This window comes from Chamaea fasciata, unplaced genomic scaffold (assembly GCF_029207755.1).
Source record: "Chamaea fasciata isolate MVZ Bird 193981 ecotype frontalis unplaced genomic scaffold, bChaFas1.0.hap1 SCAF_40, whole genome shotgun sequence".
NCBI lineage: Eukaryota > Metazoa > Chordata > Aves > Passeriformes > Sylviidae > Chamaea > Chamaea fasciata.
The window spans coordinates 1,975,465-1,989,768 of NW_027094125.1; the positions used below are offsets into that span (position 1 = coordinate 1,975,465).

General features: G+C 55.4%; 1 protein-coding gene across 1 annotated transcript; it reads right to left on the bottom strand.

The window, feature by feature from the left end:
* Positions 1–5,916: 5,916 nt before the first annotated feature.
* Positions 5,917–7,067, bottom strand: LOC136303654 (zinc finger protein 154-like). The gene is made up of 2 exons (XM_066207248.1): positions 7,019–7,067; positions 5,917–6,833 (listed from the first exon to the last, which is right to left on the bottom strand). The coding sequence occupies exons 1-2, from the start codon at positions 7,065–7,067 to the stop codon at positions 5,917–5,919; spliced, it is 966 nt and encodes a 321-aa protein (XP_066063345.1).
* Positions 7,068–14,304: the final 7,237 nt, after the last annotated feature.

Sequence of the window (14,304 nt, forward strand, 5' to 3'; positions counted from 1 at the left end):
GGGTTTCCATGGCAATTGCCAGGACAGGTGACCCAGGTGTGGTGTCCCAGGGAGGGCTGCCATGGGAACAGTGGCCAGCACTGCCCCTTTCTGTCTGGCTGAGCTGCCTTTGGCCCTGGCAGTGGTGTTTGCTGCTGGTTCCGCAGCGCCTGAGCAGCCAGCGCGGCACAGGGCAGGTGGCCATGGCACAGCCCCCAGCAAGGGATCCCCTCTGGCTCTGGCCACTGACACCAGCCCTGAGCAAGGGGCCCAGGCACTGGGCTCAGGGCAGTGTCCATGGCCACAGCCCCTCACTCCCGGCCCAGGCCAGGCCTGCAGTGCTCTCCCCCACAACCTGTCTGCACAGAAGCACTCCCAGGCCTCTCTGCATTTCCCTTCCCCTCACTCTGGGGACACTCACACACCTCCCAACAACCCGGCTGCAGCTCAGAGCTGCAAGGAGTTCAAAGTTTGTCTGTCCTTCAGGAGTTGGTCTAATTCTGCCTTCAGCCAACTCTGGATTTGTGTTTATTGTACAACTTCCTGTGTGTCTAAAACATTCTTTGTTTGGTTGTTTCTTGGGGAAGGGCAACCTCCTTGTTGGCACCTTGGGTTTAGCACACCCATTTGAGGAGATTGTCTGAAATTTAGGAGTTTTAGATTGCTAAAAAAGGAAGAAAACCCCTCTTTGCCTGAGTGCAGCCAGTTCTCCAAGCAAAGCAGGTCCCAGGTGAGAGAGGAGAGACAGGATGGGCTTGTGGAATGTGGAGCAAGGTTGTCCATACTGGGTCAGACCTCAAGGCACAGCTTCACTGAGCAGGCCAGACCTCCTTAGGAGAGTCCCTGGGTTAATTTCAGCCACTTAATGCCGCAATCACTTCTTCTCTAAACAAAACAAATACACCCTTGAAAATAGGAATGTGGGTTTATTTGAAGCTCTTTGAAAGATTTCTCCATTACTCCAGGAAAAAAGACTTCCTAAAGAACTGCACTAGAGCAGAGGGAAATCAAGGCACAGCCATGGTTTGTCAGGAGTTGCTTGATCCTCATGAGCCCCGTGGTGCATTTGGTGCTGAGCCCTGGAACCTCAGGGCCTGAGAGGAGATTGCACAAACTTTTCCAGGAGTCAAAGTCGGAATAAAAACCCAAAGTGCCTGGAAGCATTAATGGGTCCCACTGAGGTCCATGTCCAAACCAGGCTCCTCATGGAGTCCTTGGAGGAGAGAATTGGAGGCCAGGATTGCACAAAAGCCTCTCAGAGACTCAGTGTGGGAAAGAAAATACAAAGTACCTTAAACACCTTGAGTATCTCAAAGCATTAATGAGCCCCACTGAGTGTCAATGCAAAGCTCTAAATTGACTCATTAAAGCAGATAATTGGAGGCCAAGATTGCACAAACCTCTAAGAGACTCAGTGGCACAATAAGTACTTCAATTAACCTGACTACCTTGAAGGATTAATGAGCCTGAGTATTGTCACTGGCTAAGAATCTCAAGGAACTAATTAAAGCAGATAATTGGAGGCAAATTATCACTCACAGCATCCAGACTCTGTCAAAAAGTAGTTCCTAATGAACTCTGAGTACCCTGAAGTACCAATGAGCCCAAATGTTTTTACTGACTAAGAATCCCAGGGGACTAGTTAAAGCAGATAACTGGAGGGCGTGTTTGCCAAACCTCTCCTAGAGTCAGTTTTAAAAGGGAAACACAAAGTGCCTTAAAATAACTCGAGTGCCTTGAAGCATTATTGAGCCCCACTGAGTGTCATTACTGACAAAGCCTCTCAAGGGACTAATTAAAGCAGATAATCGGAGGCCATGATTGCAGAGACCTCTCAGAGACTCCAAGGCAAAAGCCAAAACCCAAGGTCCTTTGAAGAACCTGCAGTCCCTGGGAGCATTAAGGAGCCCCCCGGGGCCATTCCTGACCAAGGCTCCCCAGGGACTCCTTCCAGCAGATCCTTGAGGCCACTGGGATGGGAGGGGGATGCTGAGGGCAGGACAAGGGGCTGACAGTGCCCAGCCTTGCTGGGGCTGTGCCAGGAGGCCCCAGGGCCTCAGGACAAGGTGTCTGCTCACAGCCCTTGGTGGCACAGAGGCTGCTGTGCCCCAGGACTTGGCTTCTCCTGGGCACTGCCAGCCTTGCCAGGGCCCTTGGCCGTGTCCGGCACAGCTTGTCCTGCGCTGTCCCCCAGCTGCTGCTGTGTCCCTGCAGGCTGCACACTCCCATCTCTCTGCCCCCCTGGCTCTGCCCTGACATTGCCAGCCCTGCCCTGACCTCTGCCCAGGGCGCCTCTGCAACCCCCACAACCAATGGGCTGGGGGTGGGAAAGTGTTCCTGAGGGCACAGGGAGGGGACAGCTGGGCTGGACTGACCCCAGGGATGTCCCATTCCTTGTGAGGTCATGATCAGCAATAAACTGAGGGAAAAAAAGGGGGATGGGGCTGGTGGTGATGGGTGTGGATGTCTTTTACTGAGACATTTCTCATACCAAGTACAAAGTGCATGAACTCGCTCCTTTCCTGCCAGGAGCTGGCTGGACATTGTCTGCTGATGGGAAGGAGAGAATTGATCTCATTTGTTATTTCTGTGCTTCCACATGTGGCCTTTGCCTTTTGAGGCCCTTACTGTGGAGGGTGGTCACAGCACGGACACGCAGCAGGACAATGACCAAACTGCCACAGCAGCCCAGCCTTGCACCCACAGAAGGGCTCTGCGAAGGGGAGTGTGGAGCTGAGAAGAGCAGATGTGGAAAGAGCCAGGGCCATTGTCCCTGGCTGTGCTGGCTCTGCTGGGAGCCTCTTTCTTTCACATCTGCAAAAAATCATTATTTTATTCAGATATACAAGGAACAAAGCTTTTGAAAGTCATTGAGATACTGAATAATGGCAGATATTCATGTGGAAATACTGTGGGTAATGATATTTGTTTGCGGAAAACATACAGTAAGAATATATTAGGAAAATGCAACAATGAAAAAAAAGGACAAAAAGGCTGAGATTGAAAAAAGTTACATTCAGAAGGTTCTGCAGAAGAAAAGAGGCAGTTTATGGCTTCTGAAATCCAGTCAGCAGTTTCCTCATGGACTCCAGGAGTTCCTAATTCCTCAGACTGGAGATGAGGGGCTTCAGTGCTGGAGGCACCACTGAGTTCAGAACTGAGAGGGCCAGATCCAGTGATGGGGAAGAGACGGAGGGGGGTTCAGGTGGGCAAATAAACCACTGCTGACAAACAAGGACACCACAGCCAAGTGAAGGTGGCACATGGAAAAGGCTTTGTGTCCCAGGAGGCCCCACTTTGCCCAAGCAGAGCCTTGCATCCGTGAGATTCCATGTTGTCACAGTGGTCTGCTGAGTTCCATGGGGCTGTGCTGTGTCACAGTGGACACTGAGTTCCACGTGCCCTGGCACTGTCCAAGTGGCCCCTGGCTTCCATGAGGCCCCGCTGTGTTTGCAGCTGACACTTGGCTCCCCAAGATGTCATTGTGTCACAGTGGTCTCCTGGGTGCCAGGAGGCCCCGCTGTGTTGATGCCTTACAGAACCTAGAAATAAAGTATCACCCTTTGGAGACAATATTATAGAGGAGGTAATAGAAAGGCTGATCTTTATTGGACACCTCCAAAAAGCAGATATGGGAAATGTCCACAAAACACCCATCACCACCCACACCCCAGGGAGAATACAGTTTTACAAATTTAGCAGATTAGCATATTTGACAAAAATCACCGGTTAGGAGAACAGCTGCAGAGGCATGACAAAGTTTCTTGAAAAGAGTCATTCTACCCCTGACTGGACACTTGAGGCACAATAAGAAAGCAAAGAAAAAATACAACCAAACAAAATCCAGGCCATCAAACTAGAAACAAACCCAGAACTGTCTCTTTGTGTGTGTGACAAGAGGACAGTGAGGGCAAGGATAAAAGGAACACGGTCTAAAAGCTTAACAGAGCTCAAACTGAACAGGACTTAACTTCTACCTTAACCTTCACTTACACCTAAAAGTTCACAATTTAACAGAAGAACAGCACTTGACAGTATTTCTCCGAACTTATAACCTATGACTTAGCCATTTACAGAAGAATAGTATTTACCTTACCTTATAACTTATCTTAAACCTGGAATTATGGTAAGGCACTTCACCAAGCACTGACTCAGAAAACCCTAAACCCTACCACTCCAAGTTATCCAGAATTTGAGAACAGGAAGTCAGGAGAAGAGAGAGAGATCCACAGTCAGGACTGTTGATCCAGCACCATCTCAGCTGCTGGGAGTTCCAGGGCCATGGGATGTGTCAGTGTCACAGCCGTGTCACAACCTCACCTGCTCTGGTCCCTCTCACAGGTGGTGTTTTTGGGATGCCAGGGCCTTGGCAGCCACTTTGGGGCTGGAGCAGAAGTTGCAGTGGCTGGGGCTGGGGCAGTGAGCGCCCCACTTATGCAGAACTTGCCCTGGCCCCCCAAACACACCCTGCAGATGTCTGGGGCCATTCATCATTTCTCTGCTCTCCAGCACTGAGGCAACGGACTCTGGCTGCAGCTCTGAGCTGGTGCCCAAGGCACCCACCCCTGGCAATGGGACTGCATGGAGCTGCTCTCAGGAAACCCCCCAAGAGCTGGGGAGTGCCCCAAAACCACCTCAGAAACGTGGGATGCACCAAAATTCTTACAAGAATGCAGAATACCCAAAAACTCACTCAGAAACGGGTTACTCCTTTCTTCATCATCCCCAACCTTATGCTGTCTCATCCCAGACTTCACCACACCCTCCCAATCCCCACCACAACACATCCCACCCCTGCTGGACATCAAGACCCCTTCTCAAGCCTGGTTTCCCCCATCCCACCCCTCCCAAACCCCATCCCATCCATCCTGCTCCACCCAATGCCCATCTCACCCCTCCAGATTTGCAGCACACTTCACCCAAACTCCTTCCAACCCCATTCCACCCTGAGGGCCTGTGGAATCAAGTACTTTTGGGCTGAGACTGAGTAGTATTCAGTGGCAGTGAGTGGTTTTGAGCTGAGAGATCAATCCTGACACAGTGCCAGAGCCGGCTGGCCCTTCCACGGCGCCACGCCGGGAGTGGGACACTCCCCAGAAGCAGGATGACCTAAGGAGCGGCTTGGAGATGATGCTCTACGGCACTTGGGCTGTTACCAGGCACACGGTGGAGACAAGGACGAGAGGGAGAGCTCCGGGCTGGGTTCCAAAGGGTTTTATTCCAGTGGAGGGCCCAGGAACTGAAGAAAGGGGCAGCTGTGTGCCAGCTCGTTTAAAACGGGGGAGGTTTCAGGGGAGGGTTCAAATCTTTAGCCAAGGGTAAGAGAGTAGGGGAGGAGTGAACGGTGGGGTTTACATTTGACAAACCAAGAGGGAAAACAAGGGGAGGAGCGTGGGTCACCTGAGCCCATGAGGCTTTGAGGGTCAGGGGATTGACAGGGAACAGTCTGGAAGGAAGGGGCAGGTGGGGGAAGGATTGACAACTGGCTAGGTGGGGACAAACTAGGAGAAAACCAACAACCCAGGGAAGTAACAGAACAAACCAAAAGAACAAAACACACCACAACACAATCCCCCATGTCTTTTGGAGTGCCAAGAAATGGAGACAACTACAACAAACACCTTAAACCCCCCATACCCTCCCAAGTATCTCCCTGATTCCCAGATTCCCCCAAAAGACTAAAAAGTGATGCTTTAGATGCCTGTGATGAATTGGTTGATTTTACCTGAATATGGGTTGTTTTAAAGGGATGAAAATGAATCAAAAGATTGTTAGGGACCACCAAACAAAAGGACCACCAGCCCAGTGTCTCCCCAGTGCAGAAAACCGGGAATGTGGAACACCAGGGCTCTGCCTAATTAGGGCCCTCAATGGGGGATGGAGTTGGAGCAGTGCAGGAAACGCTTCCCACAGTCAAGGCATTCCCAAGGTCCTCACTTACCGGTGGCTCTGTTGGTGTCGGGTCAAGTTAGAGCTCTGGCTGAAGCTCTTCCCACACTGGGGACACTCATAGGGCCTCTCCCCAGTGTGGATGCGCTGGTGGACTACCAAGCTGGAGTTTTGCTTGAAGCCCTTCCCACAGTCGGGGCAGCGGAAGGGCCTCTCCTCTGTGTGAATCCGCTGGTGCATGAGGAGATTGGAGCTGGTGTGAAATCTCTTCCCACACTCAGAACACTGATAGGGCCTCTCCCCAGTGTGGATCATTTGGTGGATGATCAGTTTGGACCTCTGGTTGAAGCCCTTCCCACATTCCCCACACTTGTATGGCCTTTCCTCAGCGTGGATGTTCTGGTGGCTGATCAAGCTGGAGCTCTGGCTGAAGCTCTTCCCACATTTCTCACACTCGTAGGGCCTCTCCCCAGTGTGGATGCGCCGGTGGGTGATGAGGGTGGAATTCCACTTGAAGCCCTCCCGGCAGTCGGGGCAGCGGAAGGGCCTCTCCTCTGAATGAATCCGCTGGTGCCTGAGGAGATAGGAGCTGGTCTGAAACCCCTTCCCGCACTGGGGACACTCATAGGGCCTCTCCCCAGTGTGGATCCTCTGGTGGCTAATCAGGTGAGATCTCTGGCTGAAGCCCTTCCCACACTCCAAGCACTTGTGGGGCTTCTCCCCATCATGAACCTGCCCATGGACCACCAGCTCAGAGCCCTGGCTGAAGCTCTGGCCACCTTCCTGGCTCAGGGTGGATCTTTCCTCCTCAGAGCACCCTGGGATGGGTTTGGAGCCCCTCCTCCTCTGGGATCTCCGGGGCTTTTCCTCCCCCTTGAAAACCGTAGAGTTGCTCAAAATGGCCTCTTCTACGAGGTTCTGCTGTGGGCATTTGTCCTCCCTGGTCTCCATCCTCAGCTCCTTGTCTGGGGGAGGAAGGACAAGGAGAGGATGGGATTTGCCTCCGTGCCAGAGGGAAGATGAAGGAGATCCCCTCAGTCCATCCCCAGCAGGATGGCGTTGGCAGCGGGGTTGTCCTGCAGCCGGGGCCAGGCTGGGCTGGGGGATGGAGGAGGAGAGAGGGGGAAAGGGGCACTGACTATCTCCTGACCTGTCAGGATGTTCTGGGGCATCTTCCTCTTCCTCGCAGCCTTCTCCATCCAGCCATTGTCTAGGAATGGGAAATCCTGGTTTGGGGTGAAAACAAGGGATGAACACGTTGAGTTTGAAGGTCCATCTGCCCAAGTCAATCTCTACAGGTCATTGGGCATCTGGGGTCCATAAATCTTTCCACACACCAAGATTCAGCCCTGAAAACGCCTCCCAGGAGTTCCCTGTCTCTGCTCTCTCCCCTTGGGTGTTTGGGGGTTCCCCCCATCCCGACTGCTGGGGGTCACACTTGTACTGGGGGTCCCCGCTCTACTTGGTCCCTGCCATCCCCAGGCTGCTGAGAGTCCCAGGAATCTGAAGAGTTCCCCCCTTTTCCACCTCCCCGCTTAAGGAATGTTGGAGGATGTTGGGTCCTGGGGTCCCTTCTCCCCTTATTCTCTGCTTTGGGGTGCAGGGGGTCCAAGGAGTCCCCTCTGCCCCTCTCCAGGCTGTTGAGGGTCCCGCCAATGGCGGCGCCCCCCCTCTCTGGGCTCCCCACTTTGGGCTCCTGGGGGGCACAGGGCTCTGCTCCTCCAGGCTTTCTGGGGACCCTGGGTGGGGACTTCAGCCCTTGGGGCTCCTCTCAGGAGACTCACAATGGGGGGAACGCAGAGAGGGCTGGGGGATCCCAGCAGTGACATCACTGGGAGTGACTGGTTTGTACTGGGGTAACTGGAAACTTACAGGGGCAACTGGGACTGACTGGGAATGACTACAAGCATGCTGAGGGCAACTGGGCTATACTGGAAATGTCTGTGACCGTAATGGGGGCACTGAAACCACACTGGGAACAGCTGGAATCATGCTGGGGAGAACTGGGACCATGCTGGGGGCAAGTGGGAGCAAGTGGGAGTGAGTGGGTCTACAGTGAGGCAACTGGGCATGACTGGGAGCGTCTGGGATCATCTATGGAGTGACTGGGACTATACTAGGGGTAACTGGGTGCAACTGGGATCACTCTTGGAAGAACAGGGAGAAACTGGAACCATGCTTGGGGCAACTGAGATCATACTGGGATCACAGTGGCAGCAACTGGGATTGCACTGAGGGTGACTGGGAGGGGCTGTGAGCAACTGAGATGAGGCTAGAGCAACTGAGCACAACTGGGAGTGACTGAGAATGTGCTGGGAGAAACTGGGATACACTGGGAGAGTCTGAAACCACAGTGGGTGTAAATGGAAAAAACTGGAGCCCGGCTGGATGATAATGAGAACAGCTGTGCCCATGCTGGGGTCGTACTGGGATCCTACTGGAACCAGATTGGGAGTGACAGGAAAGGTGCTGGCTGTGACTGGAACCTTGCTAGAGGTGACTGGGAGCAACTGGGCCCACACTGGGAGAGATAGGGAGTCACTCTCGGCATGACTGGAAATCATACTGGGAGTATCTGGGAGTGACTGGGGTCATACTGGGGGTGACTGGAACCATACCGGAGGTAACTGGGTGCAGCTGGGATCATCCTTGGAGCCACTGGAATTACAGCATGTGTGAATGAATCCTGACTGGGGGTTACTGGGATCTACTGGGCCCATGTTGAGATAAAATGTGGACATATTGGGAGCAACTGGCATCAACCTGAAGGTACTGGAACCATGCTGAGGGGACTGGACCACAACTGGAGTAACGAGAATAATACTGGGAGAAACCGGGACCACACTTTGGGAAACTGCCAGAAACTTGGATCATGCTGGAGGCAACTGGGAAAGACTGGGATCATTCTAAGGTAACCAGAACCACACTGGGCCAATTGGATAAACTGGGAGTGTCTGTAACCATGCTGGGGGGAATGGAACCACACTGGGAACCATGCTGGCACCATGCTGGCAGCAACTGGGAGTGAGTGGGATCATCCTGAGATGAACTGGGCCTATTCTAGGGACAAGTGGGATCATACTGGGAGCAACTGGGAACAACTGGAACTTTACTGGCAGCAACTGGAATCATACTGGGATCACAGTGGGAGAAGCTGAGCCCCTCCTGGATGAGACTGGGATCACATTGAGGGTGACTGGAATCATACTGGGAATGATTGGGAGTGCCTGTGAGCAGCTGGAATCATGCTGAAAGTAACTGGGTGAAACTGAGAGTGACTGGGAGCATGCTGGGTTTGACTGGAATACACTGGGAGAGACTGGGAGCCATGAGGATCATACTGGAGGGTACTGGGGTCATGCTGGCATTGACAGGGAGCAACTGTGATGACACTGGGGGCCACTGGCATCATACTGGGAGTGACTGGCATCATACTGGGATTATAGTTGGTGTCAATGGATCCTGACTGGGGGTTACTGGGAGCCACCAGACCCATGCTGAGAGCCTACTGGGAATACCCTGAGAAGAACTGGGACCAACTGGGATGTACTGAGTGACTGGAATAAAACTGGGGGCAACTGAACCATGCTGAGGGAACTGGGAGGGCCTGGCAATGACTACAAGAATATTCAGGGCAACTGGGATAGACTGGGAGTACCTGAGACCACGCAGGTGGTGACTGGGACAAGAGTGAGAGTCACTGGGAATGTGCTGGGGGCAACTGGGGGTGTGTGTGAGTGACTGAGGCCCTGCTGGGAAAGACTGGCATCATACTGGGAGGGACTGGGACTATACTAGGGGCAACTGGGAGAACTGGGAACACACCAGTAGGAAGAACTGGGAGCAACTGGGACCCTGCTGGGGGAAAATTGTATCATAATGGGGAATAACTGGGAGTGACTGGGCTCGTACTGGGATCCTACAGGGAGTGAGGAGAAGTGACCAGGATCATACTGAAACATTAATTTTGAAGAATTAAAGATTTTAGTTAAACCAGATATTGCTGAAGTAAGACAGATAGACTTCCCTTTTGATAAGCAGAAGCCAGATTTAAGGAACTGATAAATCATGAGGCCTGTCAACTTATGTTTGTGTATTTTGACTAATCAATAGGCTTGAAGCAGGACAATGAATTCATAAATCAAATACCCCTGGGAAAACAGGATTCAGTTGTCACACAACACTAAAAGGTTAAAAAGTCAAAGCAAAGAAGACTCACTTACTTCATCATTTTGAGACCCTGCCCCATAAAAAGAACTACCGACCGATTTCAAAGAACAAACCACCGATTTCAAAGAACAAACCACGCATGCTTAATAGCTTTTGGCTAATTACCATACAAGGCGGGGAATGGGATGTACTAAAGTCATGAATATACATTTGTGTTTTGGGTATTCAATACTTCTGTACATAAAAAGACCCGGTGATCTTCTGTGAGCGCGCGTGTTTGGGAGCTATCCCGCACGCTGCCCGGCATCGTAATTAAACATACACTTTCTAACTTTAAACTGTTAGAGAGTCTTTTGTCCGTCATAGTTGGATATCGGCGTTAGGGCGATATTCATATTTTTTTAATAATTCAATACTGGGAATGACTGGGCTCATACTGGGAGTGCCCAGGAAACTGGAACCACACGGGGGGGACAACTGGGCTCATCCTGGGAGCAGCCACTGCCGGCACCGGGAGCCCCGAACCCCTTTCCCGGCCATCCCGCCCCTCCAGCCCCAGCACCCCCCAACGGGGTCCCGGCAATCCCAGGGGTCCCCCCCTCTCGGGGTCCCCGCTTTGGGCTCCTGGGGCTCTCCTGTCTCTGGGGTCCCGCTCAGGGGGTCCCCAAAGCCCGGATCTCTGCCGGGCTCCCCAAACCCGGTGTCCCCCCGCCGGTCCCGCCGCTCCCCACGTGGCCCCGGCAGAGCTCGGAGGGCCCGGCCCGGGAAGCCCAACCCCCACCTGGGGGGACCCGCATTCCCCCGCCCCCCGCCGGGGCTCTGCCGACACCGGGACCCCCCAAAAACACCTCCCGGGGACCCCCCCGGGATATTTGGGGCGAGGTCCCCGCTCCCAGCGCACCTGCGGGATGGGGCCGATGGTCCCGGGGGGCTGCGGGTTCAGGGAGCGCTGCAGCCGCCCGGTCCCTCCACTGCTCTTCTTCCTCCCGCTTCCCGCTGCCGCTCCGCCTCTTCCTCCCTCCCTCCGCCTCCTCCCCCGTTCCCGGACCCCTCGCAGCCCGCGGGACGCGGGACGAGCTGGGATGGAGCCGGAAAGGTCGGAACGCAGAGAGGGGTGGGGGGTGGGGGGCGGGATGCCAGGAGTGGGAGTGACTGGGCTGTACTGGGATCATACTGGGATCATACTGGGATCCTACTGGACGCGCGCAGGAGCAGCGCGATGGCTCCAGCCGTCCATGGGGCATCCAGGTGGGATCCCACCACTACAGGGGTGTTTTTTCCTGCCCATTTTAGGGTGTTTGTGGGACCGTAGCCCCACAAGCCCCTTTAAAGGGTTGATCATGACCCCTTCCAGTGACATTTTTAAGGGCGCCCCCATTCCAAGCCCCTGTGGGGGATGTTTTGCCCCCCAGGGTGGATTTTTGGGATTCTCTCTACCATCGCCGCTTTAGGAGCCGCCGCTGTTGTCGGTTCCCAGGATAACTCCCCTGAAAAGGGCAACACCACGCCCGTTGGTTCCGGCAGCGGAGCCCTGGGGGGGGGGTTGGGGGTACCGGGGGGATTTGGGGATCTCGGAAGGGTTTGGGGGTCCGGGTGATGCCGATGATGGCGATGGGGACCCCGTGCTGGGTGTAAACGTGTGGCGGTTCCTGGGGTGGGGGGGTTCTGTGGATCCCAGGGGTTTATGGGGTCATGGTGGATTTTTGGGGGTTCCGGAGGGGGTTCACAGGGGTCCCGAAGGGGGGATTAGGCGATCCCAGGGGGAACCCAAAGGCTGTTTTGGGGAACCTGCCGGTGAGAAAGAGGGGGACCCCGTGCCAGGTATAAACCTTCTCAAGGGGGTCTTGGGGTGTTGGGAGGTCCTGTGGGAATTTTGATGTTCTGAGAGGGTTTGGGGAGGATCTGTATGGGTTTTTTTGGTTTTGGGGAGCTTTTAGAGTGTCACAGACATGTTTTTTGGACTGCGGGGTGGTTGGGGTGTCCTGAGAGGGTTTGGAGTATCCCGGGAGGTTTTGGGGGTCCCTGGGCGATGCCGGTGACAGAGCTGGGACCCCGTGCCGGGTCTGAACCTTCTCACTGTGCACGGGCAGCGTCAGCGTGTTCAGGGACATCCTGGGGGCCTGAGGGGTCACCCCCAAATCCCCGGGGACCCCAAATGCTCAGGGACCCCCTGAACTCCCCTCAGCGCTGGATCTGCTGCAGGCAGGGGGGCACCAGCACTCAGCCCCCACCCCCCACCATCACAGGGGGGCAGGAATGGGGGAGGGGCACGGACAGGTCGGGGGGACCCCCAAAGTCCTGGGGAAGGGGACACGGGGGGACTCCCAGGAATCCCCGGGGGGGGATGAGGGGGGACCCAGGAGGAGCTTGGGGGGGCTGGGTGGGTCATGGGCGGACTCCCAGGAGTCTTGTGGGGGTGGGGAGGGCAAAGAACAGGGCCACCCCCAGGATGGGTTTGGGGGGAAACCGGATAGGAGCTTCCATGGCAGTGGGATGGGGATGAGATCTGCCCGTGGAATTCCCCATGGGAATGGGATGGCAGGGAGATCCATCTACAGAATTCCCATGGGAATGGGACAGCAGTGGGGTCCATCATTGGAGGTCCCATGGGAATTCCAATGTTCCCAGATTTTGCCCTCCCAAATCCCACATTTCTCAATCCCGCATTCCTATGGGAATTCTTCCCTCCCCCCCTTTGGGCCCCAGTGCCTCCTGCCCGTATCTGACACATTTCCGGAGACATTCCAGGCAGGTGTGCCCCAGGGAATTTGTGAATTCCTCAGATTCCATCTCATGTTCCCGGCGCCTCTTGGTGACCTGGGCAGCGCCGTCGGCCACCACGAATCCCCCCCCTCCCCGGATCCCTGTGTTGTCGGGGAGAAGGCCAGGAGTGGGAGTGACTGGGCTGTGCTGGGATCCTACTGGGATCATACTGGGAGTAGGAGCAGCGTGATGGCTCCAGCGCTGGGGCTGGGGGCGCTCCTGCGGGGGGAGGGGGAGTGGGACCCCCGGCCCCGGGACCCTGAACCGCCATTCCCGGCACCGGAACCCCCCTGCTCCCCTTGTCCTGCACAGGGACTCCCCTGAATCCCCCATTTCTGAATACCAGGACCCCCTGCTCCCCTTTTCCCGGCCATCCCATGACTCCCAGTCTCCGGACTTCCTGTATGCTTGACCTGGGATGCCCTGGAATGCCTTGGACCTCCATTCCTGCCTTTCCCAGCCCCCAGCCCCACCTTTCTTCAAAACCAGAGATCCCCTGGAACTCCCTTCTTCTTCTCCAAGTCCATGTCCCCCCATTTTCTTGACCCTGAGACCCCCCTGCACCCCCATTCCTGAGAACCGAGGTGCCCTTTTACCCCTTTGCCCGGCCCTGAGACCCCCCTGCACCCCCTGATCCGGCACCAACACAACCTTTTCCCGGCCACCCCGCCTCTCCCAGCCCCCAGAGCCGCCCTTTTCCCTGACCCTGGGCGCCCTGGGCCCCCATTCCTGCATTTCCCAGCCCCCAGCCCCTCCTTTCCTCACACTGAGGAGCCCTGGCACCCCCATTGCTGGGCACAGGATTCCCTGGACACCCCATCCCACCTCTCCCACTCCCTGCACCCCCTTTCCTTGACTCTGAGCCCCTGAAGCTACTTCAGCTGTCCCAGCTCTTCAAGTTCCCCCTTTCCTTGGCCTCTTGACCCCCCTGGATCCCCAAACTCCCACTTTCAGCCCCCCAGCTCCCCCAAATCTCTGTGTCTCCTCGCTTCTCCACTCCCTGCAGTACCTGGAAGTGGCGCTGTCGGAGCCCGGCCCGGGGATCCCCCGGTCCTGGATTGTGGGGATGTGGACAGGACCCCTGCAAGAGCTGGGACAGCAAGCGGGGCCGGATGGAGCCGCAGACACCGGGGATGGCAGTGGGAGCTGAGCTGGGATATTGGGATAGGCAGAGCTGGATATTGGGATAACCAGAGCTGGGATACTGGGATAGCCAGAGCTGGGAAATTGGGATAGACAGAGCTGAGATATTGGGATAGACAGAGCTGAGATATTGGGATAGGCAGACCCAGGACACTGGGATAGCCAGACCCAGGACATTGGGATAGCCAGGCCCGGCTCAAGGAGAGGAACCGGCTCGTGGCCGACGGTGACCTGGAGACAGGGCCGGTACAACCAGAGCAGGGGAGTGGGGGGAGCCGGGGGCTGGGCTGGGATCTGTGGGAATGGAGGACTCTGAGGGGCTGGGATGGGATCTCTGGGGATGGGGGTGGATCTCTGGGG